The sequence below is a fragment of the Citrus sinensis genome, chromosome 8 (assembly GCF_022201045.2).
Source record: "Citrus sinensis cultivar Valencia sweet orange chromosome 8, DVS_A1.0, whole genome shotgun sequence".
In the NCBI taxonomy this organism is placed as follows: domain Eukaryota; kingdom Viridiplantae; phylum Streptophyta; class Magnoliopsida; order Sapindales; family Rutaceae; genus Citrus; species Citrus sinensis.
In genome coordinates, this window is record NC_068563.1 from 5,657,690 (window position 1) to 5,683,801 (window position 26,112).

Here is a 26,112-nt window from a genome sequence, read left to right on the forward strand (position 1 = left end):
GTTTAAAAACAAAGGTGGTGCAAAAAATATAACAAAATTTTGTGGTGATTAGACATACATATGACAAAACAAAGTTGGTGCAGAGATAATTTCATTGTATTTTTTGTACATTTTAATAGACTAACATCTTGTAAATACCTTGCTATTTATAATGACATAATTAATTTTCTTTCGATATTAAAAAACTCAAAACTCTTTTTCTTTTTAAAGGCATGTTGTTAGGAACCGCCATTCAGTGGTAAATATTAATAATATTTTGCGCATTTTTAATTTAATGGCAAACAAATTAACATCATTAAATGTTACTTTAAATTTTAACACGTATCATCGGATCACATGAAATCGATAGTTCAAAATTTATCGTAAAAAAATTAAGTAACATGTTAAAACGCAAAAAATATATTAAAATATTTTGTGCATTTTAATACACTAACATTCAGAAAATAATGGAGGATATTTTAACTTAAATTTTTTACTAAAAATGTTAACACAAATTTTATGCTATCGATATCATGTGATCCAATGATACGTGTTAAAATTTAAAGTAAGATGTTAATTTGTCTGTCATTAAATTATGTGACACACCATATTCCTCTTTCGCCTTGACGTTTATCACCTAACTACAGAGCGAACCATAATTCTTCTAATAGAACCAAATGGTTCGACTTATTGAAGAATATCTAAGTGGGGTATTTTCAAATTGTTTCATGACCCACCACTTGCTTAGTTAAGTTCATTTGGTCCCAAAAGGAATTATCGAAATATTATCAACTTTCAATGTCCAAAAATCAAAATTTCACCGACTTAGCCACTAATGGTTTCCTTCACAAGGAAGGCAAGTTCCATTTTGAGGGATCAAAAAAAGGTTCAGTTCGATGGACCAAACCACAAATTGAGAAACTTATACACAAATGACTAATAAAAAAAGGACTCAATTTCTATGGTGAAAATGATGGGACTGTGAGACTTTACTTTGTACATCATTTTCTTTTCCTTTACAAAATTTTCCATAGATTAAAGCAATGTTTACTTTTGTGCTACTAAAGTAATTTGCATGTATTAAACTAAGAATTGTTTCTTGCCTTTAGAAAAAGAGATCGGCATGGAAAATGTGCGTCTCTTTCACTTGTATGTTTACTTGTCTGGCTGCTAATCATACTAGTGAAAATGGGAAAAAAAAATACTTAAATGGGACCATTTCAATAGGACCATTTAATAAAATCATAAATTCATGCTAAGAGGGTTTACTTTTTATTCCCACGTTATAATTATCAATACCATGATCAATCAATTTCAAGGAAGAAATGTATCGGAAGATTTCATTGGATAGATTTATAGATAATGTGAAATTCATAGACAATGTGATACATATGTGTCCACTTTCTCCCCTTTAATAAAAAAAAAACTCATGTTCGGTAAAAACCAACAAATGCATAATCTTAAATTATGCTAGTCTTAGGCGCAACCAAGCTTGTTTTCTTTAGTGGGGATATTAAATAGATGGTGCTGCCAAGGGACAAAAAAAAAATTGAAAAAAAAAACAATAAAACCGTGAAATTTGGAGGGTTTAATACTGTTGTCATAAATATTTTTATACTTGGACTGATAAATTTTGGATCAATGGGCATGGCCCTGTTATTTGACTATACTTTTTGAAAAAGTAGTAGTCAATTTGTGCAAAGAAACTTCTCTAACTTATATATATAAGTATGGTAGAGTTACCGGTTACGAGTACAAGGGATTAAAAGGCTGCTGGCTTAGCAAAGAGTTGGTGAATACTTGGGAACCTTCGTAGTTGTACACACGCACAGATAGCTAGATATATATGTAGGATCATGCTACGGTGCAACTGTGGCACCGTATCACAGTTGCATCTAGCCGTTGGATATAGTTAGATTAGTGGGGTCCACTGACATCCAACGGCTAGATGCAACTGTGGCACGGTGCCACAGTTGCACCTAAGGTTTGTCCATATATGTATATATATAGAAGATAAAACCTCGTCTATTCCTTATATTTTGAAGTTAATCTCTGGGGTCAGGCTACAGTGCAACTGTGGTACCGTGTCACAGTTGCACCGTGTCACAGTTGCACCAGCCGTTGGATTCACTCAAATAAGTGGAGTCTACTTGAATAAGTGGGAATCCAACGGTTGGGTGCAACTGTGGCACGGTACCACAGTTGCACCACAGTTTTATCCTAATCTCTGTTTAGTTTTTATATTTTCAAAAATATCTTAAAATATTTTTGTTGTTAAATTATTGATATCCATATTGTTACTTTTTTTTTCTTTTAACTTGTTTTTATAATATTACTCTCTTGCAATCTTTTTTTTACATTAATTAGAAGAAAAATATTAAATTACTAATTTAACCCTAAAAATAAAATTAAATGAAAAAAGAATATATATTAATTTTTGTGAAAGCTCACGTATGTCCTAACAAATGAATGCCGTAAAAAATTTAAATTACCAATTTTTGGATATTAATAAAAAATCTATATATTAACTCCTCGACAAAGTGTTCTACATAAATTAATCTATATTCTTTTTGTTTTTATTTTATTTTTGGAGTTAAATTTGTAATTTAATTTTTTTTCCTTTTGTTAATGTCTAAAAAATTCATTATTGTAAGAGAGTAATATTATAAAAACAAGCTAAAAAGAACAAAAAGTAACAAGAAAAGTGTCAATGTTTTAGCGGCAGGGCTGTTTTAATATATTTTTAAAAATATAAAAATTAAATGAGTACTAATATTAAAATATAAGGATTAAACGGGATTTTACATACACACACGCACACGCACATGCACACGCACAACACACACACACAAACACACAGATATTCTGATATGAGGCAAAATATGTTTAAAAAAAAATTCCTTCATAAATGAATAAATGTTTAATGAAAGTCTCTAAAAGTATTTGTCCATATATTATTGTAAACTTTTAGAGGATGACTAAATCTTTACCATTCATTACTTCATTTATATGTAATTTAAGGGCTCATAAAGTATGTAAAAAATAAAAATATAATTTTAAGAGGCCACTAATCCACCTCCATAAAAATTATTTTCAGAACAGTAGGATCAAGAGAAAGCTTAGACCCGACATGAATTGTAATGGTTAATAGGGCAGGCAAGAAATAGTATGCTGTCCAATTTACAGCTAAATGAATTATATAGACCTATTTGATATAAATATACAAAACTATGTTTCCTCCTAAGAAAAATATATTAAAATACAGGGATCCAGATATTATTATCCCCTTCCAATTTCCAAAATTGCCTCAATGCCACATTTCAGCGACAGAAGCAAATAAATAAAATTAATATTTTGCTTCCGGGAGGAAAAAAAAAGGAAAAAGGAAAAGGGTATCTCAGAATCTAGAGACTTAAAAGACAAAAAGCCCAAGAAAACTTTACACTTCCCAGGAAAATCCAGGGTTATTTTGGACAATTGGAAGGGTCAATGATGAAGTGAGAGGATCTCGGAGAGAGCCCCAAAGGTGTAATAAATGATGACACCTACATCCCTAGAGTTTTGCTTTTTTCCAGGTGATTCGTGTCAGATTATCAACAGTGGTTTGTGGCACATTCATAATCTCGTAACAAAAGTAACAAATAATTAACGCAACAACCACAAAAAAATTTAAAAAAAATTACAGTTATTATTATTATTTTTTTTTTTTTGGGGGGGTGATTTGGGGAAGTGTGATTTTATTGTTCTGCGTCACATGTATCAATTAGTTATCACACACATCTCAAAATGTACACAACGTAGCCACCCTAAACGGGAGTAACGGGAGCTTTTGCCTCCTCATAAAGAAAGAAATATAAAAACAAAATGTTTCGTACAAAATATCATGTTTAAGGATGAGTAGTGATACAGCCACAAACTCTTGTATAAATTTATTTTGTATAAATTGATGTGGCATTAATTCATTGGTTGAATGAAAATATAAATTAATAAAAATAAATCATGTGGGTCAAGTGATATTTAATTCAACCAATTTTATCATGCCACATCAGTTTGTACAAAATAAGTTTGTACAAAATAAGTTTGTACAAGAGTTTGTGGCTGTATCATTATTCAATAACGAAATTAAGAGTAACCTAGTAAAATATAAATTTTTACAAAGATATAATAATAAAGTGTTTACTCAATATGGATCTTGCATTCATGGATTATTTTATAATGTTTGAAGTAGTTAAATAATAATAACCTATCGAGATTAAGAGGTTTGAATGACATTGTTATTATTATTATTATTTGGATGAAAAATTGAGGACCACGGTTAGGTGTCTCCTTGCACACTTAATCACACTCTCATCATTACAAACAAAAGACATGGGGTCATGAGCAAGAGACCTGAATTGAGCCAACCGATGAGCAAGAAAGATGACATTTAAACTGAACCAACCGAAAAAGAGACTCAGTCAAAACCAGCTCTCAAATTCTCTTCGAAAAATCAGGGATTAAGCCTGATTTATAAGCGATAAAGGATTATAATCTCTATAAAACCCTCAAAGAGTCCAAATCTTTTCTCGCCGACTCTTCTTCTTCATTTACTTTTTATTTTAAGAAAAGAGGAATTTTTTATTCTTATTTGTCTATCTTTGCAACAACTAAACATTATAGTCTTTTAGTAAAGCCATAAATTGACTTAACCGTTGGAGGACTGAGCTAAAAAAACTTCCAACATCCTTAACTAATTTCTGTGATTGCAACTGTTCATGAAGAAGGATGAACTCATGGTCCCTGATTTCTGCTCAAATTATTGACATTGGTGAAACTATGTCCCTCTGTAAATAAATTCAAATGCTAGGGTGGTGACATCTAGTTGCTAGCCTACGCACCACCTCAACCATATCTTGGCATCAACAACAACAATAATAATAATAATAATTATTATTATTTGGCTGTAAGTAAATGGTGGGAATCGTACTCACAAAATTCCAACACTAGGTAGACGAAAGAAATCTTTTTAGGGGGCAGACATCATTTCCATCCCTACGGATGTAAAAATTCTAATAACATTTTATATTTCGGGAAAAAAAAAAGAAGATTTATGCGTAAATTCGACTCTCTCCTTTACTTCAATATTCTCTTTTTCAGTTCCATCAATTTTCTCCCCTCTACCATAATATCTTCGCTTGTTGATACTTCTTTACTTGATGGCGAGAGATATTTTATCAGAAAGGGTAATGAAAGAAAATCCATTAAAAGAAGAACCGAAAATAGAAAGCTTGGTGGTTCCCTTTATTTGTTGCGTCAATCTCATTCTCTTTTGGCAAAAGGAAAGGTATATATTGAGGGAGAAAGGAAAATTAGAGATAAAAATGGAGTTCACTAAGAACGTTTAGGGTGAATTAATAAACGACAACAATTAAGTACTTATTATGGAGTAATAATGTTGTGCGAGATAAGCGATCAATTGATGATAATCGACACAAATAGTTAACGAGCAGTGGACAAGTGGTTGAATGTGACATTATTATTAGCTACTAAAGAAAGCACATGATTTATGTCTTAAATATTCATTATTAGCTACTTAAAGTATAAAGTGAGAAAATTTGATCAACCAATTAACTTAAGTAATCTCTTTGGTCATTCGTTACATCACAAACCACAAGTTTTACCTTGGCCTAGCCTCACGGGCATTGGGCGTATGCCACCACCACGCCATTGCCGGTACGTACGTATCACACTAAACCATAACTAATGACAAATTTATTTTTACCTTTTTGTAATCTTGTAGTGCTCTGAAGTATATAAAATAGGAGCTCGGGGGATGATGTAAACTGGGATCGATGTTGGTTGCCAGCTGGATCTGAACAGTTGTGGTCTCTTCTCACTGTCCCTAGTCTCTCTCTCCTTCAGCCCACCTCACATGTCCCATCAACTTTTCCCAACAAAACTTTTCTTCTCAGCAGATTCGCAAACTCTCTTTAGTTTTCTTTTCCCATTAAAATTTTCCCTTTAATTGTCTCTCATTTTCTTTACGAGAAACAATAATAATAATAATAATATTTTTCATCAACTTGTTCTTCCCCCCTTTTTGTTCTATAAATTCCTCCCCCGTTCACTCTCAAATTCCCTTCCCCCTTTCCTTCTTTTCTTCCTCGCCGATCATTTTAATTAATCCGAGCATCTTGCTTCTTGCTCCTCCATATTTCTCCCTTTGAGAGCTCTCGTAGCTTCAATCTGAAGCCAGCTTTGTTCTTCTTCCCTCTCTCTCTCTCTCTCGTGTTAACCTATATAATTATTTTGAGTCAGAGCTCAAAACCCACTTCCAAAATCCAATCTTTGCTCTTATTTTCTACAAAGTTTGGATCTTTTTTGGGTGTTGGGTTTGTGTTCTTGAGCAAAAGTTTCAAATCTCAAAACACAAATCGCAGTTGGTTTTTTTGGGGAAGAACTAATGCTCAGTATATTGTTCTTGATGTTTGAGATTCATGTCTCCAATTCTTGAACTTCTTTTTTCTGAGTGTATGATATATTCCACATTCAGGCGCAGGACCCAGCTTGTTCAATCTTTCTCAGTTGTTTTCCTCTACTGGCTCTATTATGTTTCATGATTAATTTTTAGCTTCATTTTTCAGTTATTAATAGTTAATTAGCCAATAAATCTGTAATCATCATCATCATCATCATCATTATTATCATCTGCATAATAAAATTTTCGGTTTTGATTTCATCTGGGTCCTGCAAAAATCTCTCTCTCTCTCTCTCAGTTTCCTCTTATTGGAAAAGGGAAAAAAAGAATTGCAGTAATTTAAATGGCTTCTTCAAGTGGGACATCATCAGGAGGATCGTCATCATTGATGTTGCAAAACTCAGGGTCTGAGGAGAGTTTACAAGCATTGATGGATCAAAGGAAGAGGAAGAGGATGATATCGAACAGAGAATCAGCTAGAAGATCGAGGATGAGGAAGCAGAAGCATTTGGATGATCTGATGGCTCAGGTTGCTCAGCTGAGGAAAGATAATCACCAGATCATCACCAGCATCAACATCGCGACGCAACATTACATGAACATTGAGTCTGAGAACTCAGTGTTGAGGGCCCAACTTGGTGAGCTCACTCACAGGCTGCACTCGCTCAATGAAATCATCAGCTTCTTGGATGCCAGCAACAACAACGACGACGACGAAAACAATGGCGGTGCTGCCGCTGCTATCTTTGAAGCCACAAGCATGATCAACGAGCCTGCTTTCGATAATTTCATGAACCCACTGAATTTGTCATATCTGAATCAGCCTATCATGGCTTCTGCAGACATGTTTCATCAGTACTGATGCTGACCTCCTCTTTCTGAGAGATCAATCATGAGAGAGAATTGTTTGTCTTTATGTTTTTATTGTTGTTGCAGTGTAATTAGGCTTTTAATTAGCCTGTTGTAAGGAATAAGGTATTTATTATTGGGGTTTCTTATGGTGTGTGTAAATTATTAGTAAGTGGGGGGGGGGGATCTTTGATTAAGTTTGGTTTCAAGGCTCGAGTGAATGTAATTTGGTCTCTGGTTTCTATCAAATAATATTTTTGTATTTTGCAAAAATCTCTCCTTTCACTGTTTAAACTCATGCGGGTGCTTTTCTTTTGATCGAGTAATGATTTATTTCATTAGAGTGGTAGTGTCACATGACATAATATAATTAATTTGTAATATTATTTTTAAAATTACGTAATTATATTATATGTTACCTTATTCTTTATAAGGTGACCATAAATCGTCCACTTTAGTGCACATAATTATACAATTAGGCATCTTATAATATGCGATTGCATGTATGTTAAGATTTGAAAAAGAAAGTCGTGGGTTCCATAACACACTTTTCACTCTTAAATTTTAATACGCATGCGTGCAGTCGTACTTTATAAAGTGCGATGCTACAAGTAGGTGAGCACAATCCTGTATTTATTTTATGAGACCACTAGAGAATTTTGTTTGACAAATTCAAATTGATTTTTGTTTCTTCTCACAAAAACTTTTTTTTTTTTTTTGGGATATAATGGTTATTAATTAGTTAAAAATATTTTATAAAGCACAAAGCAGCAGTCTTTCTTTCTAAATTATATTATGAGTAAGTGTGTGCCGATGTGCTTTGCAAGAGGTTGACAATTTTGATTGGGAACTTATGGATTGTGTATAAGTTTGATGCATCTTAGATAAGCACATTGAATTCAAAGGATACGCTCGATGTTATTATCAAATAATCAATTATTCAACTCAGTACACCACGAGATCATCAATATCTGATCAATGAACCCCTCCCTAATGTACAATCTTATTACACTCTCTTTTTTTCTTTTTCTTTCTTTTTTTTTAAATTTCCCCAAATGACACAGCCCAATTTTTTTGACCAGAGATAGCACAATGATTCAATTATTTTGGGCGGTTTGTTTTTATAATGAAAATACAGGGTCTTGCTACGGTGCATCAGTTACACCGTGCATCTGTGATGTTTGTAACAAATTTTTCGTTAATAATAACTAAATTAGAATTATATATAACAAGTTTTTGTAACAGATATTGTCCAAAAAAAAAAAAAAAATAACCTGGATGAACAACAAATAAATTGTTATTAATAATAAAAAAATATTTTTTTATTACATGAGATTATTGCTCAAGAGTACAACTCATATTACATGAGATTACAACTGATATTTACAAATTATATTATTACTGAGACTAGTTTATATCGATTCTTATAAGGCGCACCACCCATATTTTTATCCTCTCCAATATTCGAGAGACATCTACTTTACTTACATTTCGAAAGAAAAAAAAAACTATTTTCGTTTAAATTAAAGAAGAAAATTTAAACCCGCACAATACATTGTGCGGTTCGAACTCATGATACTATTACGCTAAAGCCTAGTGGCTTAATAGCAAAAACAATTGTTATCAATAACAAAAAAAAAATGATTGGAGTGTACGGTGTGCACCGAATGCAGTATAGTCACACCCTAAAGTACTCTTAATAATATTAAAAAAAAACACTATTGATCACGACTTCAAAATATATATAATGAGTAATAGAGAAAGAAATAATGGTCAGGGATTAAAAAAGAGCAATCAGACTCAAAGTAGTGTCAAGTTACCCACCGTTAATTATTTTATCTGCATTCGTAATTGTTAATTGTGTAAAGGAGGAGCACGAAACAAAAGCGCAGTAAGGTAATAATAAAATAAATAAATAAATAAATAAAAGACAGTCCTCCAACATTGGAACCACAAACGATAATTAAAGAAATAAAGATACGAAATCAAAAGTTAATTAAAGCTGTAGCAACAACAAGAGTATTGGAATAAAAAGTGAACCAACAAAAAAAAAAAAAAAAAAAAAAGACACATGACTTCATAAGAGCTTTGGTGGAACAAATCCCATGTGCAGGGAGCATTGTTTTCGGTTACCTGTTCTCTTAAACACATGATGGTTCAAGAAAGTGCTACCTATGTTTAAGTTTTAATTTTCCAAGATCACATGTGCTATAATTTATATATAAATGAGTGTGAGAGAGAGAGAGAGAGAGGGATGATTAAATGAGTTTGTTTGGATGGAGTGTCATGGTGGTGTTGGCACCATTTTCTTGTTAAATGAAAAAAAAAAAAAGAGTTTTAATTTTCCAAGATCACATGTGCTATAATTTATATATAAATGAGTGTGTGAGAGAGAGAGAGGGATGATTGAATAAGTTTGTTTGGATGGAGTGTCATGGTGGTGTTGGCACCATTTTCTTGTTAAATGAAAAAAAAAAAAAGAGTTTTTGTATTAGTGGCTAATTACCTAATTTGAAGTGCTTATAGGTTACAAGTACCAAATTAGCTCATTAAGTTCGAGTAATATGGGTTAAAATTACCAAACTAATTCATATAAGTTCGAGTAATGTTAGTTATTTCAAAAAAAAAAATTTTAAAAAGTATATAAGAAACCATGTAACCTCCATATGTGTGGAGGGGGGTAGGACTAAATTAAAAAATTTAAAGGCTCAAAAGTCATCAGAATAAAAGACTAAAATCCAAGAAAAAAGAAAGAAAGAAAGAATACAAATGTAAGAGTAAAATATAATAAATTCTTCATTTTGTATGGGCCAAGCCAAATCATTAAAAAATTTATTTTGTAGGTTCGATTCATAAATACACTGTATATGCAATTTTCTTTTGAGACATCGACTGGCCAGGTGTCGTGCCCCATATGCTGTAGGACCTAATTGAAAAGTTTTCATATCTTAAATATGCCTCCATATTCCTTAATTGTATAAAGAGACAATGAGAAAGGGCCCCCAAAATGATAAAGCAAATTTGAAGCCATCGCCAATTCGCCATAAAAGAACAAGATATCATGGCAAATGGGCTCTCACCTTTGATTTTATTGAGAAAATTGAGGCTATGATTTTCTTAAGATTCCAATAGCTTTTTGCACTTCAATCTTTAAATAATAATAATAATAATAATAATAAATAAATAAATAAATAAATGAAAATAGTAATAAAAAAAAACGAAAGTATATAAAGATTCTTTTTGAAGTTCAATCAACAACATTACCATGTCCTGATGCCACCCTTATTTTTTTCCCATTAAAGTAGAGAAACATTACAAGGGACAAAATAAGTTGTCATGTTTATGTCACAATCTAATTTAATTAATCCAATCATGGTTCCGTAAGCACTTAAGCAACTTTTATCTTTTTGAACCCAAAATTAAAATAAATAAATAAAATTGCACAATTAAACTAGCTACTAGCTAGTCAATCATCACAAAGAAAGCAAAGAAGCACACAGTTTAAAATAATAAAAATACCCTCTTTGACATTGTAATTATGTTTAAAGAAGAAGTTAAAAGTTTTTTTAAATAATTTTTTTTTTCATTCAATATTCATGATTAAGTCTTTTTTCATTTTTTTTTAATTCTCTTCGACAATCCGTAAATTTAAAAAAATTAATTAGCTAATGTCAATAGATTAATTAATTCTACATTTGACCCAATTTTTCTTTGATATTATATAACGATAAAAGAAAAATTAATGACCCATGTATCTCACGTAAATGAAATTAGATTAAACGAAAAGATTAAGAATGGGCATGGGATGTAACCCAATTAAGGTTATCAAATCGTTAATGTAATATCTGATAACTTTTGGCCCACCTATGATATTTTATTTTTGCCACAAATCACACCCACTCTCTCCAATATTAGAAATTGAACAACTTTTTTTGTTTCTTCTCTTGATAAGTAAGTAAACCTAATGTGCAGAGAAGACAAAAGATGGTCTAGAAACCTATAGCTATGTGGCTTTGCAAGATGGACCCATGATAGCAAGTGGGCAGGCCTCAAGCTCTTAAAAAGAAAGAAAAAAAAAAAAGAAGAAGCAAATTTGTATTGTATAATAATTAGAAATCACAAGTACCACTTGTTTGGAATTTTTTTGATTGCTATTTCAAACTTGCGTATTTGTCTGTAATAAAACTTTTATGCTAAACAATACATTTGGTCCTTTTCAAGTAGAGCCAAGTCTCTTGATCTAACCGTCTCCATTTTTTGTTTATTCAAACTCTTCATCTTTTTTGTCTATTTAAATGTCGGTTTAATAATTTATTTCCTTCCATTGTGAATTAAATAGTTAAGTTATCATCACAAGGCAATAGTAAGTGTGTGGCTTTAATCATGTTCATAGAAGATGAGTGTTGAGAGGAATGCTTATGATTATGTCATATGAATTATAACTATTGATACGATAGTAATTGTGGTATGTATGGTTATGATAAAAATAAATTATCTTTTAAGGTTGTAGTATTGGAGCTTTTTAAATATTAAAGTTCTTTTAACGCATTCCTACATACACGACAAGGAAAATTCTGTTTTAAATATTAAAATTTGAAATGAATATCAAGATGAAATTTTTATCGTTTATTACATGGTTGATAATTTTTATAAATTTTTATTAAATGAATTAATTACATTAACTCACCAACTAGAAAATGAATATCAAGATGAAATTTTTAGAATGTATAATACTACTCTGTGTTTTTGACATAACTCGTATTTAAGTTTAAGATGTAGGCTCTATTTGGTTAAACTTATTTTTCAAATAAAACTTTTGACAAAAAAACTGTTGAGTTTGTTAATTAAAAAAACTCTTTTGAACCAATAGGCTATTTGTTTCTACAACACACATAATACATTTAAGTTGTTAAATTACTAAAAAGGATATATAAAAGAACTAATTTCGTAATCATGCAGCTTTTCACAATGAAAATTTCATATTTGTTTAGTGTTCAAAATTCAAATTCAACAAACAGGGTTTAGGTTTTGGAATTAATAAAATTAAGTTAGGACGTTTCTAAAATAGCTTTTGGAGAGCACAAAAGCTTTACTTATTTTTCAACCAAAACCAGCATAAAAATTTTGACAAGCGTTTTTCGAAAAAAGAAAAAAGAAAAAAGAAAAAAAGCGTAACCTTTTCGAAAGCCATATCTATTTTTAAATATTCAAACACTTTTCGTATAAGTAAGAACGGTCGAGATTTATCACCAAACTAGAGAATGGCTCCCACTGAAAAAAGGGACAATTAAGAGAGCAGCATTTCCCAAAGCACATAGATAATTAAGCTAACTTTATGAATTAATTACATTTCCCTCCAATCAATAATTAACAATTAATCATGTAGGGCATGATCCCATTCACTAAATGCGTGACAGAAAAAAATTAAAGGAAAAAAAAAAAATCAGACCATAGGTAAAATGAAAATGGTCGGTGAGAATTTAGGTATGGTGGTTTGATTTCTAACCTCATAATAATTAAAATACAAAAGAAAAAGGAATTTATGGTACTTGCATGCATATTAATATAATAGAGGGAACAAGGATGATGAGATCTCTTTTCCAATTTAATTTTCCTTTTTTCCTTTCGGGATTTGATTGCATGCTGTTGGGTTAATTAATTAAACAACTCTAAAAATGGGCAGAGCATGTGGCCAACCATATAGTAGAAGGTACTTTGGTGGAATCCTTACAGAATTACAATATGTTTAATAATGATCGAACGACACTATTTTTTTTTTTTATAAATATGATTTAAATATACATATTTTTTTGAAAAAATAAAAATTTATATTGGATTTTTTAAAAAAAATCTAGAAAGGGCATTTCTAAAATCAGATAAATTATTCAAAACTTGAATCTCGACAAACACTTTAATTTCTATTTGTTTTTTTTTTTCAAAAAACAAATATAAAAGTACTTTTGGCAGTATGAGAAATGCTTTCCTTTCAATTAATTATGATTCTAGGCGGTGATCTAGGACATTGTCACCTCTTAAAGATCCATTATGTTAATAAAAAGCAAAAAAAAAAAAAAAAAAGGTGAAAGGAATTAAATATAATTAAGAGTGATGTATTATTTTATTAACTAGTTGATTGCTCGTGATAAGCCACTGCCAATTTAATATTGAGCATCTTTTGCATCAAGAATTATGCTTCAACTTGTTGAATACAGATGGTCAGATTGTGGGCTGTTAATCACATGTAATTAAATATTATTAAGCGTATCATGATTTGATTCGAGAGGGAATTGTCTCCAAGGTTCTTATTCTTAAAGCATTCAAGAAGAACCCTTAAATTGACCAAAATTGCTATTAGAAAACAAAATTAAAAAATTAAAAAAAATGTTATATAAATGAAAAATTGTAAAATTTTTTTGATGTGCCGATAGTGGCATAAGAGATTCGAGATTCGAATCTCACTCGCGTATGGGTATTCAAAGTGACTTTAAGAAAGTGAATTTCTAGTGCTTTAGCTATTCATCTATTGCTATATTTGTGAGAAAGCAAAGCTTCATGCTGCTGTTTATAGTAGTAGTTACTTTTGTGAAAGCTGCAAGATAATTTGAAAAAGAAAACATATGGATGGATATACAATCAACATGTCACAAGAAAAAGAACCTTGTTCATTCAATTAAGGATATGGTTAGTTGGTTACCATACAAGTGGGAAATGTGGAATTTGGTTATATTTACAAGATTTTTATAACTTAGAAAGAAAAACAAGTAACTTGCAAAATATATATGTAATATAAAAATTAGATATTAACTTTTATTACGTTCGTCAAAGTTATTATTTCAAAGTTACATTCATATCAAATATTATTAAATTTTTATCTTATAGTTACAGCATCCATTTCATTGTAATTGCGGCCTAAAGCTACTGCGCCACAATACTTAACGAATTTTGCAAACATGTCATTAATCGAAAATGTGCAAGTTATAAAAGAGATTTTTTTTTATTAGTTCAAGTGTCTTCTTTTAATTGCACTACATGTTAGGAGCATAATTAACAAAAGGGATATTATCATTTTCCCACCAAAGGTATTCTGACACATCATGTCAGTACCACAGTTTGGTAAAACCATCAATTTACCACAAAACGTTTAAACTGTTAGCATTTTCCCACCATTCCGTTAAAACTCAGTTAATATGTAACGGAAAATTCATAAAAGGTAAATTTTATCCATGGAGCGTAAAAGACCATGTAATTAACCTCGAGCTTATAAAATTGAGCTTTTGCTTTATCTCAGCAACAAGTTGAGTTTTATGTGATTTAAGATTAAAATATTAATCAAACTACAAAACTATGTCATTTAAGAAATTATATTTAAGTATTTACTTAATTAAAGTTTTAGTTAACCAACAAGTGACTTAGATTTAAGACTCTAGTTGATCTCTCATTTGAGAATGTTAATTCACTTACTTAGCATTATGTGGTATTTTCTTTAAAGATTTTGAATTGTTTGATGGTTGTGAGAGTAAAATTTAAAATAATAAAAACTAATATAATTATCATGTTAATGTAATAGTCTGAGTTTTAAAAATTTTAAAAATAAATATTTTTTTTCCGTGTGAAAAGGATCGAAAAAATGTTTATTCAACTAAATATTATTTGGTCCCTATCATTTTAAAAGTTTAATATCTTACCTCAAAATTAACATACTTCTTATTAAGCATTAACCCCTCAAAAAATTAAATCCTCTGGCATTTCGCTCTAAAATTTCTAATTCTTAATTTGCCCTAACCAGAGGACCCAATCCATTTTTTTTTTAATTTTCTTCTAAAGATTATTTGGATGTGAATAAAAAACTCATCCACTAAATTCGTGTGATAATTATATGGTCTTTTACTCTCCAAGGGTAAAATTGATATTTTATGAATTTTCCGTTACATATTAACTGAGTTTTAACGGAATGGTGGGAAAATGCTAACAATTTAAACGTTTGGTGGTAAATTGATGGTTTTACCAAACCGTGGTACTGACAGTCTGACATGATGTGTCAGAATACCTTTGATGGGAAAATGATAATATCCCTTAACAAAATTATATTCCTACTATAAAATTATGACGCATTGAAACATATTTTTACATATTTAATCACCATATTTTTATGTTGAAATTTTAAAAAAATGATATGTTAAGACATGTCTCGATAGACTTCTCGTACACTTCTCAATAATACTAACAAACAAAAAAGAAAGTAAACAACGATAACCCAAGTACACATGCATCATCAAATTGAGGAGGCCCATAACAAGTGAAAAGTAGGCCTCATTAGCCCATAATAACTGAACAACGGGCTTTTAAAGTCGGATGCACTTCAAGAACTTGTTTGAGAACAGTCATCAAAGACTAATTGATCGTGTTTGTATCTCGTAAGCCCATAATTATTTATAGTCAGTTTCGTAAGTAATAAAGTCACAATTATTTAATGATAAAAATTTTCAAGATTCTTGATCGGACTTTGGAAGAATCCATGATTTTTTGCTTTGAATTTTTATTGTGAAATTTACACAAATAATCCAAAAAATTTTGTTATTTTCACAACTAACCCCTCAACTTTTTTCCTATCAACATTAGTCAATAATCATCCCTAGTATCGAAAATACCCCTCCCATAACTAGAGATGGCAAAACCCCGGGCCGGGTCCGGGTATTGCCATGACCGGACCCTGCCCGGATGCAACCGGTCCAGGTCCAGGTCCGGGCCGGGTTTTAATCCGGGTACCCGGATTTTATATTTTTTAATATTTTATGTGTATATATTTTTTATTTTTTGGTAATTTTATAAGTTTTAAATTTATTTTAATAAAATTTGACATGAAAATATAAATTTTAAGTGTTTAAAACTTTATATATGTATAATAAATAAGTCAAATAAATATAAAATATTTAAAATAATATATATTTTATAATTTTTTTTAATAAAATACGGGTTCCGGGTTTATCAAGTGATGCCCAAGACCGACCCGGCTTCATACCCGAGCCGGGTATTACCCGGCCCGCAACGCCCGGGTACGGTCCGGGTCCGGACCGGACGGGTATTTTTGCCACCTCTACCCATAACTCTCCCTCTCATTCCTCTCTCTCTCTCTCTCTCTCTCTCTCCCCGCAGAATTCACTCCCAACTTGTTCACTCATCGCTGGCGGCTTCCTGGAGTCATTCTTGGCAACCAACACTTACTTAAATCCGGTCAAGTAATGAAATTAAAGCTTAGGTCAAAAACCCTAAATTTCTATTTTCTATTCTTGTTCTATGTTGTGGTTTTTGTGTTGTGTTTGTGATAATGAGTGAAGATTAAAGGAGTTTGTAATGTTGAGTGCATGGGTGACATTGTTGGTGTGATGCATAGGTGAAAAAATTGCGGTGGGGTCGAGGAGGGAAACTTGTGATTTTGTCATGTCGCTCGCGCGAGGAGATATACCCCAAATTAAATTGTCACTCTAAAAAAATGATAAATTTGAGAGGATAATAAAACAATATCACACACTCTCATCAAGATAAAAAAATCATGCCCACAATTTAGAAATTAAATGATCTCAAATCCAAGGAATTTACTAGCAAAATTTATTTTTATTTTTATGCATCACCACATCTTTTAGTCCATATCACCAGCTTTACTTCAGACTATAGTTCCCTAAAATTGAAAAGGACTTTTATTAGGACGTAACGTACGCTAGGGTCATGATTAACAAAAAAAGTAATAAGGAAAACAAAAATATATGTTTGAAAAATATGAGACTTTTTTTTAGATTACAAGGTGCTTTTTTTTTGCTTGGATTTTTATTTTTATTTATTTATTCATATATACATACCATCCTTTTTTTTTCTTTTTTTTATAGTACCATTATTAGGAATACATAATAATCCCTATTTTCAAATATAATTGGGTGATGGAAAACATAAAACATAAGGTGATACTCCTCATTGGAGTAGGAAAATATGATAGGTTACAAAAAAAAAAGTTTTTTTTTTTTAATTAAAGGCTCAAAGGGGTTAACTATGAATTCTTTATAATAGGATTAGCTAAAAAGGCTCAAACGGATCAAAGATGGCCTTCTGTCATCTTTTAGGGCTCTATATAATCTTTCATATCCACTAATTCAATGGACTTTTAGATGCAGCTGCACAAACTTTTTTTTTTAAAAAGAAAATATTGAGATCTTGTACAATAAATTGTGAAGCTGTATAGGAAAATATGATTACTCTCCAAGGATAATAGGCTAAAAAACTCGCTTGGTCTTTTCATGATATGTACATTCCTCCAAATGACTTAATCAATTTCACTCATCCAATTTCTCAATTTATGTTTCAACATGTAAAAGGGAAAACATAGTGTAACATAACTCAAGGCCAGAGATAATACAAATACCAAAATTTAAAAATCGTCATGTTATCCAATGTTAAAAGATCACACCGAAAAAGAAAACTCTTTCTTTTTTTTGTTAAAGAAACACTAAAAGAAATTGGGACTGATTGCAGAAACTTAAGGGAGATGATTAAGAGAAAAAGAGAAAAAAGACAAAAAATAAAATGTTAGAAGACATTTTTTTTTTTGGAAACAAAACACTAAACTTAAGAAGATGCGTTTCTAGAGACATTACATTCTATATTCTGCCATTTTCGACTCAAATTTTTATCCAAAGTTAGTCTTTACAATAAAAATTAGTAAAAACATCACTAGGACTGAGACATTCCACAATTATCAACTATTCCCTCCCCCCAACCTGAAAGAGACATTGTCCTCAATGTCTAAAGAAAGGAGTAAAGTTTAGAAGATATCACCTAGCCACTGCTGGAAATATTCACAAACGGAGAGTTAAATCTAATTTACACTTTTTACGAGAGTTATTGCCATCGTCCTCAGTTGCCCAATCCAACGCCAAAGTCACGGGATCTGGCTCTGGTTTGTAAACTTGCAAAAGGTCAAGTAACTCATTAGCAGTAGGAGCACAAATGAAGAGTTTTTTCGCTGATGATGAAATGAAATAATTTTTAATTGCATGATTAAGAAAAGTTATTAAGTCATCATAAAAGTTATTAACATTTAACAAACCGATAAGTTTTTTATGGATATTCAAATGGGCCCAAGAAGCAAATGTAATTAGCGGCTCCAAAGTTGCAAAGTCTCCTGGCAAGAAAATGAAAGCGTCAGCATGATTTAACATTTCAGATATTCGTTCTTGCATATATGAGACAACTAACTCTTCTCCAGTTGGTGAGTCTGGTAGACATCCTAAAGGTTTTAAGGCTTTTGGAATGATGCCTAGCACTTAGCTTCCTCAAACGAAAACAGGTTCAGAGACAAGCTTTGATAACCCTCGGTCACCTCCTCTATATACAAGATGTAGTTTCCTCTCTGGTATAGCACGACCAAGATCTACGTCTGCCTGAACGAACTCCTTATACTTTTGATAACGAAATCCAGAAAACACACAAATATTTTTAAGTTGACTACTTAAAGTTGCTGCCATTAGAAAAATTCTAAAAAAGAAACAATTTGTGAGTGCTTGAAAAGAAGCTCCTATTTAAGGATCTTGGTGATGGACATAATGATATACATCTGTAAATGGGGTGGTGTGTTTGTCAAATGACGCGTGAAGCTTTTAGCTTAATAATTCAAAGGCAAACAGTGAAAAGAAAAAGCAAACAGTGATTAGATAAAATAAAGAAAAAAACACAATAATAATAATAATGCAAAAGATAAAAGAACAGTAAAATAAAAAGATATTTACTAGTAGTTGTGATTGTGGCTCACATTTGCCTTTGGTTTTATGTCAAGTAACGGCTTGAACGCCCTCTATGAGTCGATGATAGGCTTCATATATAGTTTTTTCATAAACTGGCTAATATGGTCTTTTAGAGTCAAATTCACAAGACTAAACTGTGCACTTTTCTTTTAGAACAGCTTCCACAAATTTTGAATTTCACGTTGAACATATCCACTCAGATGCGTCTCAAGAGATCGTAAGATATCATCTAACGATTCTTTACTCATGCCATCCTTAACGAATTTGATTTTATCTTCACGATTTACAGAAACCATTCTTAAAGTTTTACAACGTGGCTTTTTGCAAGCAAGTCTTACACAGTGAGAACATTCAAAGCCAAGTCGCTTAGCTCTTCTTTTCTTAGCAAATGTACTTTTACCAAAACCAGGCATGTAGGAAATGAATGGATCAGAAAATTCACTTGCCAATCAGATCTTTGCTTCAATTAACCAGCGAACGTCAGCAGGAATCCCATTGATCATTAACAAATGCAGTCGTTCACAACGAGCTTTGTAAATCTTCTTAAGAGCATTTTGAGGGAGAGAAGGAAAATGTTGATGCAAATTTTATTGTATTTCTTCCATGCTTGACATTGAGGTTTTAGTTATTGTGGGAAACTGAGAATACCGACTTAAAAAGTCACGGAGTACCGTTATCCGCTATTTATACGGGAGAGTGAATCAAAACAAAACAAATCAAATCTGCAAAATCAAATCAAAAGTGAAGAAGAACAACAAAATAAAACAAAAAACACACAAGGAATATAACTCACCTTCATGTTAATCTATTCTAAGCCCCCAAAAACCCTATGGGCAGAAGCATTAAACACAGCATCCTACCTAGTCAACAAGAGCCCATCAATTGCTATAGGTTGTAAGAACTGTGGTCAGGTATAATGGCTGACTATGCAAAACTCAGAATTTTTGGCTGCATAGCTTATGCTCATGTGAAGCAGGGTAAGCTGGAACCAAGAGCATTAAAATGCAGGTTTATGGGGTATCCAAAGGGTGTCAAAGGCTATAGATTGTGGTGTGTTAACTCAAAACCACCACAGTGCATCATAAGCAGATATGTAAGATTCCATGAAGAAGAGTTATTGAAAAAACCAAGGAGTCCTATTAACAACACTGAATCAGGTACTGAGATTGATAAAGTGAAGTTTCAAGTGGAGCCTCAAAACTTGAAAGAACTTGAGCCTGAAACTAAGGGTGCTGAAATAGAACCTGAAGTTGATGTTGAACATGAATCAGCAGAAAGTGAAGAATACACCTGTCAGTTGGCAAGAGACAGAAAGAGAAGGACAATAAGATCACCTAAAAGATATGCAGTGGCTGATTTGATTGCATATGCTTTGACTGCTGCTTAAGAGCTAAATGATGATGAACCTAGAACTTATCAAGAAGTTATCACAAGCAAAAACAAGCTGGTATGGAAGAGGGCAATGGATGAAGAGATGGCATCTCTGATGAAAAACAAGACCTAGAAATTGATTGAAAAACCAGCTAAGAGGAAGACAGTAAACTGTAAATGGATCTTCAAGATTAAAGATGGGATACCTGGTGCTGAACCTAGAAGATTTAAGGCCAGACTGGTGGCAAGGGGTTTCACACAAAATGAGGAAATTGACTTCACTGAAGTATTTTCTCCTGTAGTGAGACATGCCTCCATTAGAATTATTCTTGCACTTGTGGCTGTTCAGGATATGCATCTTGAGCAGATGGATGTAAAAATAGTCTTCCTTCGTGGTGAATTACAAGAGGAAATTGTAATGCAGCAACCTGAAGGGTATATGACATCTGGAAAAGAAGATTATGTCTACTTACTTAAAAAGTTTCTATATGGGTTAAAGCAATCACCTAGGCAATGGTATATGAAGTTTGATAACTTCATGATAACACATGCTTTCAACAGGTACAGCTATGATTGTTGTGTGTACTTAAAAAAGACAAGTGGAAGGGGAACGATATATCTTTTGCTATATGTAGATGACATGCTAATTGCATGCCATGACAGGGAAGAGATCAATCACTTAAAGAAGCTTTTGAGCAGGGAATTTGAAATGAAGGAACTTAGAGAACCTAAGAGAATTCTGGGAATGGATATCATCAGAAACAAGAGCAAGAAGAGTTTGTTCTTAACTCAACAAAGCTACATTCAGAAGGTTCTGGTGAGATTTGGAATGAATGATGCACAGTAAGTTCAGACACCATTAGCAAGCCACTTCAAGTTATCTGCGGCTCAGTGCCCTCAAACTGAAGAAGAACAACAGAAAATGGCTTGTATACCTTACTCCAGTGCAGTAGGTAACCTCATGTATGCCATGGTACTTACCAGACCTGATAACTCACATGCTGTGAGTTTGGTGAGCAAGTTTATGGCAAACCCTGGATATGAACACTGGAGAGCTGTTCAGTGGATTATAAGGTACCTGAAGGGAACTCTAGAGGTTGGCTTGGTTTATGGTGGAGAAGGTAAAAATGGACACACATTAATTGGTTATGTGGATGCTGACTTTGCTGGTGATCTTGATAAAAGAAGGTCACAAACATGGTATTTGTTTACTCTAGAAGGCTGCACAGTCAACTGGAAAGCAACATTACAGAATGAAATGGCTTTGTCCACAACAGAGGTTGAGTATACTACAGTAGCAGAAGCTCTCAAAGAAGCAATTTGGCTGAAAGTCACGACAACTGAATTGGGAGCAAAATAAGAGTCTGTAACAGTATATAGTGACAGTCAGAGTGCTACACATCTTAGCAAGAATCAATCCCATCACGAGAAAACAAAACATATAGATGTTAAGTTGCATTTCGTACGACTTGAAGTGTCAAGGGGGGCTGTAAAGTTGCTGAAGATTCATACTGAAGAAAATCCAGCTGACATGTTAACCAAGGTTGTGCCAATGGCTAAGTTCATCCTTTGTATGAACTTAGCAGGTATCTGTAGGTTTTAAGAAGCTGCAGATAGAGAGAAGACAATGTGAAAGGAGGGAGCTGGAAGTGTTGAGTTCAAGGTGGAGATTGTTAAAATGAACTCAAACTCGTCAGTACAACTTGTCGGTTTTAAGTTGTGAATACGAGTGACATGTCGTTTCATTTGAATGAGATTCCAGAAGCTGACAAATTGACAATGTCGTTTAAAACCATTAAAAATCTCACGTGACCAATGCACGCATAGTTTAAGCTTAAACGGCATTGCTAGAAGTCGTTTAAGGAAGGCTTTATAATAACGCGTGAGGAGCTCGTGACAGGTTGGTTAAGGTTGTTGGATTTGGAGGGAAAATTTTAGATCTGCTTCACCTGCCAAACTAATATATAAACAAGCTGGTTCTGGTGTAATCTTGTTGGATCAAGGAGAGAGAGATAAGGCAGTTGTAGTGAGAGTTAAGCTTTGTGAGTGATCTCTGTATTGTGCGTTATCTTCTCTGTAACCTTGAAGCTTAATAAAGTTGCTCTCTAAGTTGTTTTCTCCAGTGGATGTAGGCACCCTCAAAGGTGCTGAACCACTCAAGTTCTTGTGTGTTCTTTGTTCTTTGGGTTGTGTTCTTTGATCTGATTGTTGTTCTTGGGTAGCTTAAGTTTGATTCTTGAGTCTTTAAGTTTGAGTTAGGTCTTAGGGTGTGATCAATCCAATAATCATAAGGGTTAATTTCACAATAGTTGCTAATGTGGTCAATTTTCACCTAGGAAATAGAAGAAATAAATCAGCAGAAATAAATAAAGTCCGTCAATCAAGTTCAGATAACTCAAAGCATAATTTCAAATGTTAACTTGGAAAATAAGCAGAATTCTTCTTGTTTAATCCATTTTCCTTGTGAATAGAAAGAAAAGAAAATCATTCTTGTTTCCCCCCTCCCTTAGAAGGTAAAATTAACTGATTTCAGAAATTAACTTCTAACACTTCTTAAAATGAGAACTTTGGTCACTCATGAAAATTTTGATATGCATGTCAGCATAAATATGCAAGGTCATGATAGAACAATTTAGTTTCTTTTGAAGAATAATTATAAATTCATAAAAGTATATGTGAATTTATGGCCAGTTTCAAAAGATACAACTGAATTAAGCATCATATAAGCTCCTAGATTTTCAACTAATAGTGGCAGCCCTTTGTTCTTCTTCAAGAACACATAGTTCAGCACTGTTCCTGATTGATAAGCATTGACATTAACCACCACAACTACTCATGCAAGTTTAATGAACTTTTTCAAATATCCAGTTTACAGATACAGATAAATGCACAAAAAATTATGTCATAAGTCTAGTTCTGGTCGTTCTTAATTTTTTACCCCCTTGTCCTCACACTGCTAAGATAAAAATCCTAACTAAGAAAGATTTATCTCAGAATCTTGATTAATAGGGAGGAAATGTGTAATCATTCAAGTATAATCATCAATATTACCAACTCTGCCTTCACATTTTTTATTTCTTTTCTGGCAATTTCGACATTTATTGCTTGGCCTTCAATCCTTCTAATTGGTTGCAGATAGGTAGAGAAAGAATAAGAACATTTAATTTAACAGAGTTCGCCAATGTCAATGAGCTCTTAAGCAAACAAATTCCAGTATCTCCAGCCTTGCAAGACACCCGAGCAATATTTCAGAAGATACTTAAACTACAAGGACATTGGAGATCACTGGTCAAGAAAGAACCTACTTTATCATGATCGTTGACGATGGCAGAGCTGCACAATTTCCTTTGGCACCGGCACCCAAGAGAAGCGTTGCTTGTAACATATGCACTTTAATTTTCCTAATTAAGTGTAGTATTTAATTTTTCCCTTTCAGTATTAATTTTAAATTTGTCGGACTTGTTGCGAATTTTTACGATGAAGTTGATGCGACTCAATTTTTCCGACATTGTGGGTGAAGGTTGTTAAATGCTACATGCTTATTAAATATGTCGTGTTTGCATTATTTTAAATTTGTCACAACAATAAATCGAGGCAAATCAAACGCGATTAAAAGGATCATGTAGTCAGATTTTGTTTTCGTCACGGATTCGATATTAGTTTAATTTGTATTAAGCTTAAAAAAAAAAGGGATGCGTTCTATAAATTGAAAAGAAAGGAGAAAGAGAGAGAGGGAGAGAGAAGGAGAAACAGAGAGATAGCCCCAGTTTTGACCCAGATCCGACCCGGAAACCCGCGTCCTTGACCTGACTCCAGCTGCAGATTCCGGCCACCTCACCGGCCAATCAAGGTACTGATTTAAAGCTTAGTAGCCGCCCATCACATCCCCGTCATCCTCGCCGTCGAAACATAACCTGAACGCCGCCGTTTGAAGCTCGAAAAGCTGCGGCCAAAACCCATCATCATTGCCGTCGATTTCGTCGGAATTAGCTGTGCCACCGGCTGGGTTCCACTCCTCACGTCAGAAGCTTCCATTTCCGACCAGTTCCGTCACCTTAAATGGGCGGATTGCCGCCGATCGACTACCTGGAGCTCACGAATTTGGGAAACTCGATCTGCCATTGTCGCCGCGTGTGGGTAATCACTGCCGACACCATTGGACTCAGCATGGCCTAAATTTTAGACCTGAGCTTTCCATCGCCGTTGACTAAGTCCGGTAGTCAATTCGGTAATTTCATAAAAAATTGGGGTAAATTTGTAATTTATGAAAATAGTGGATAATTTGGTAATTTCAGACTAAGACAGTGAGGTAATTTGAGATTTAGAGGGTAATTCGATAATTTACGTTGTTAAGGCCATTTTGGTAATTTTATACTTTGAGGGTGATTTCGTAGTTTTTGATATTGTGGTTATTTTGTGATCTGAATTGAGGGCAGTGTGATAGTTTAGGATTCTGAGGATAATTTGATAAATATTGATGTCGGGGGCATTTTGGTAATTTTGGCATGGAAGGTATTTTGGTAATTTGATGCATACGAGAATAGTTTAATGCGGATAAATATTTGTCTCGAGATTAATCGCGTAAATTTTATTATATTTCATGTTTACGAAAAATGATTTGTCGTTTACTAAATAAGGAGGACCCGCAAACGAGAATCAACCCGCAAAGGTTGTTGATGCCGAGTCTAGATATTGTCACTGTGAGTGGAATATACAAAACATATTTTCATAGTATATTCTGATTTTACCATACAGTACAACATGTTTTGATAATAAGTATTTGATGCTTCGATTTAATGATTTTCTAGAAAATAGATTTTTATCTGCGTGCTGATATTTATTATTATTGAGAAAGAGTTTGATTAATGATTTTATTATCGCTTATGAGTAAATTCATGATAATAGTTTTAAAGACAATTAAGTGGAATTGAGATATGTTGAATAAAAAGGAAATGAAAATTTAGATGTGATTGTATATTTATGTTGAAACGACCCGCACCGAATCCCCCCCAGGCGAGTCTATCTAGTCTCATCAAAATGGACTTGATAAAAATTCTATTAGTAAAGATTCTGCCGAAAATTCGACAGAGTCTCCTTTATAAATATAACACTCCCAATCTACAAATATGAATATAACAATCCCAATACAATTCAATATACAACAAACTCCAGTGATTAACATCCTCAACCAAAATGCTGAGTTTTATATCTCCAGAGTCTCAAAAGATAATATTATAACTAATATTAATATCTCAGTTTATTCTTAATCCCAAAAGAATAATATAACAAAATTATACAATCCCAACAGGACGAGATAACCAAGATGTCCTAATAAAAACATTTATATCTTCTAACACTATCACGTCGCCAAAACTCAAAATATATTTACAGTCGCTGGGTCGGTCTGGTGTTCCTGCAACCTCCTGGTGAGGGGGTGAAAATATAATAAAAACGGGGTGAGTTTAAAACTCAGTGAGATCAGTGAGTGGATAGTAGTTTTGAAAATTAATTCTTATTTTAAAAGAAATAATCATATCATTTCGAAACACGATTTCATTAAATCATAAGCGAGAAACTAATAATAAATCATTAAACATTTAAATCAAATTACTAACAATGGAAATCATATCACAATATCATATAGAATTCACAAATCTGAAAATCATC

At 32.7% G+C, this 26,112-nt stretch overlaps 1 protein-coding gene across 1 annotated transcript; it reads left to right on the top strand.

Annotated features, from left to right (window-relative positions):
- The first annotated feature begins 5,931 nt into the window (after window positions 1-5,931).
- LOC102614762 (bZIP transcription factor 11) lies at window positions 5,932-7,558 on the top strand. Its single transcript, XM_006487188.3, has one exon. It carries the CDS (start codon window positions 6,780-6,782, stop codon window positions 7,296-7,298), a length of 519 nt encoding a protein of 172 aa, XP_006487251.2. The 5' UTR covers window positions 5,932-6,779; the 3' UTR covers window positions 7,299-7,558.
- Window positions 7,559-26,112: the final 18,554 nt, after the last annotated feature.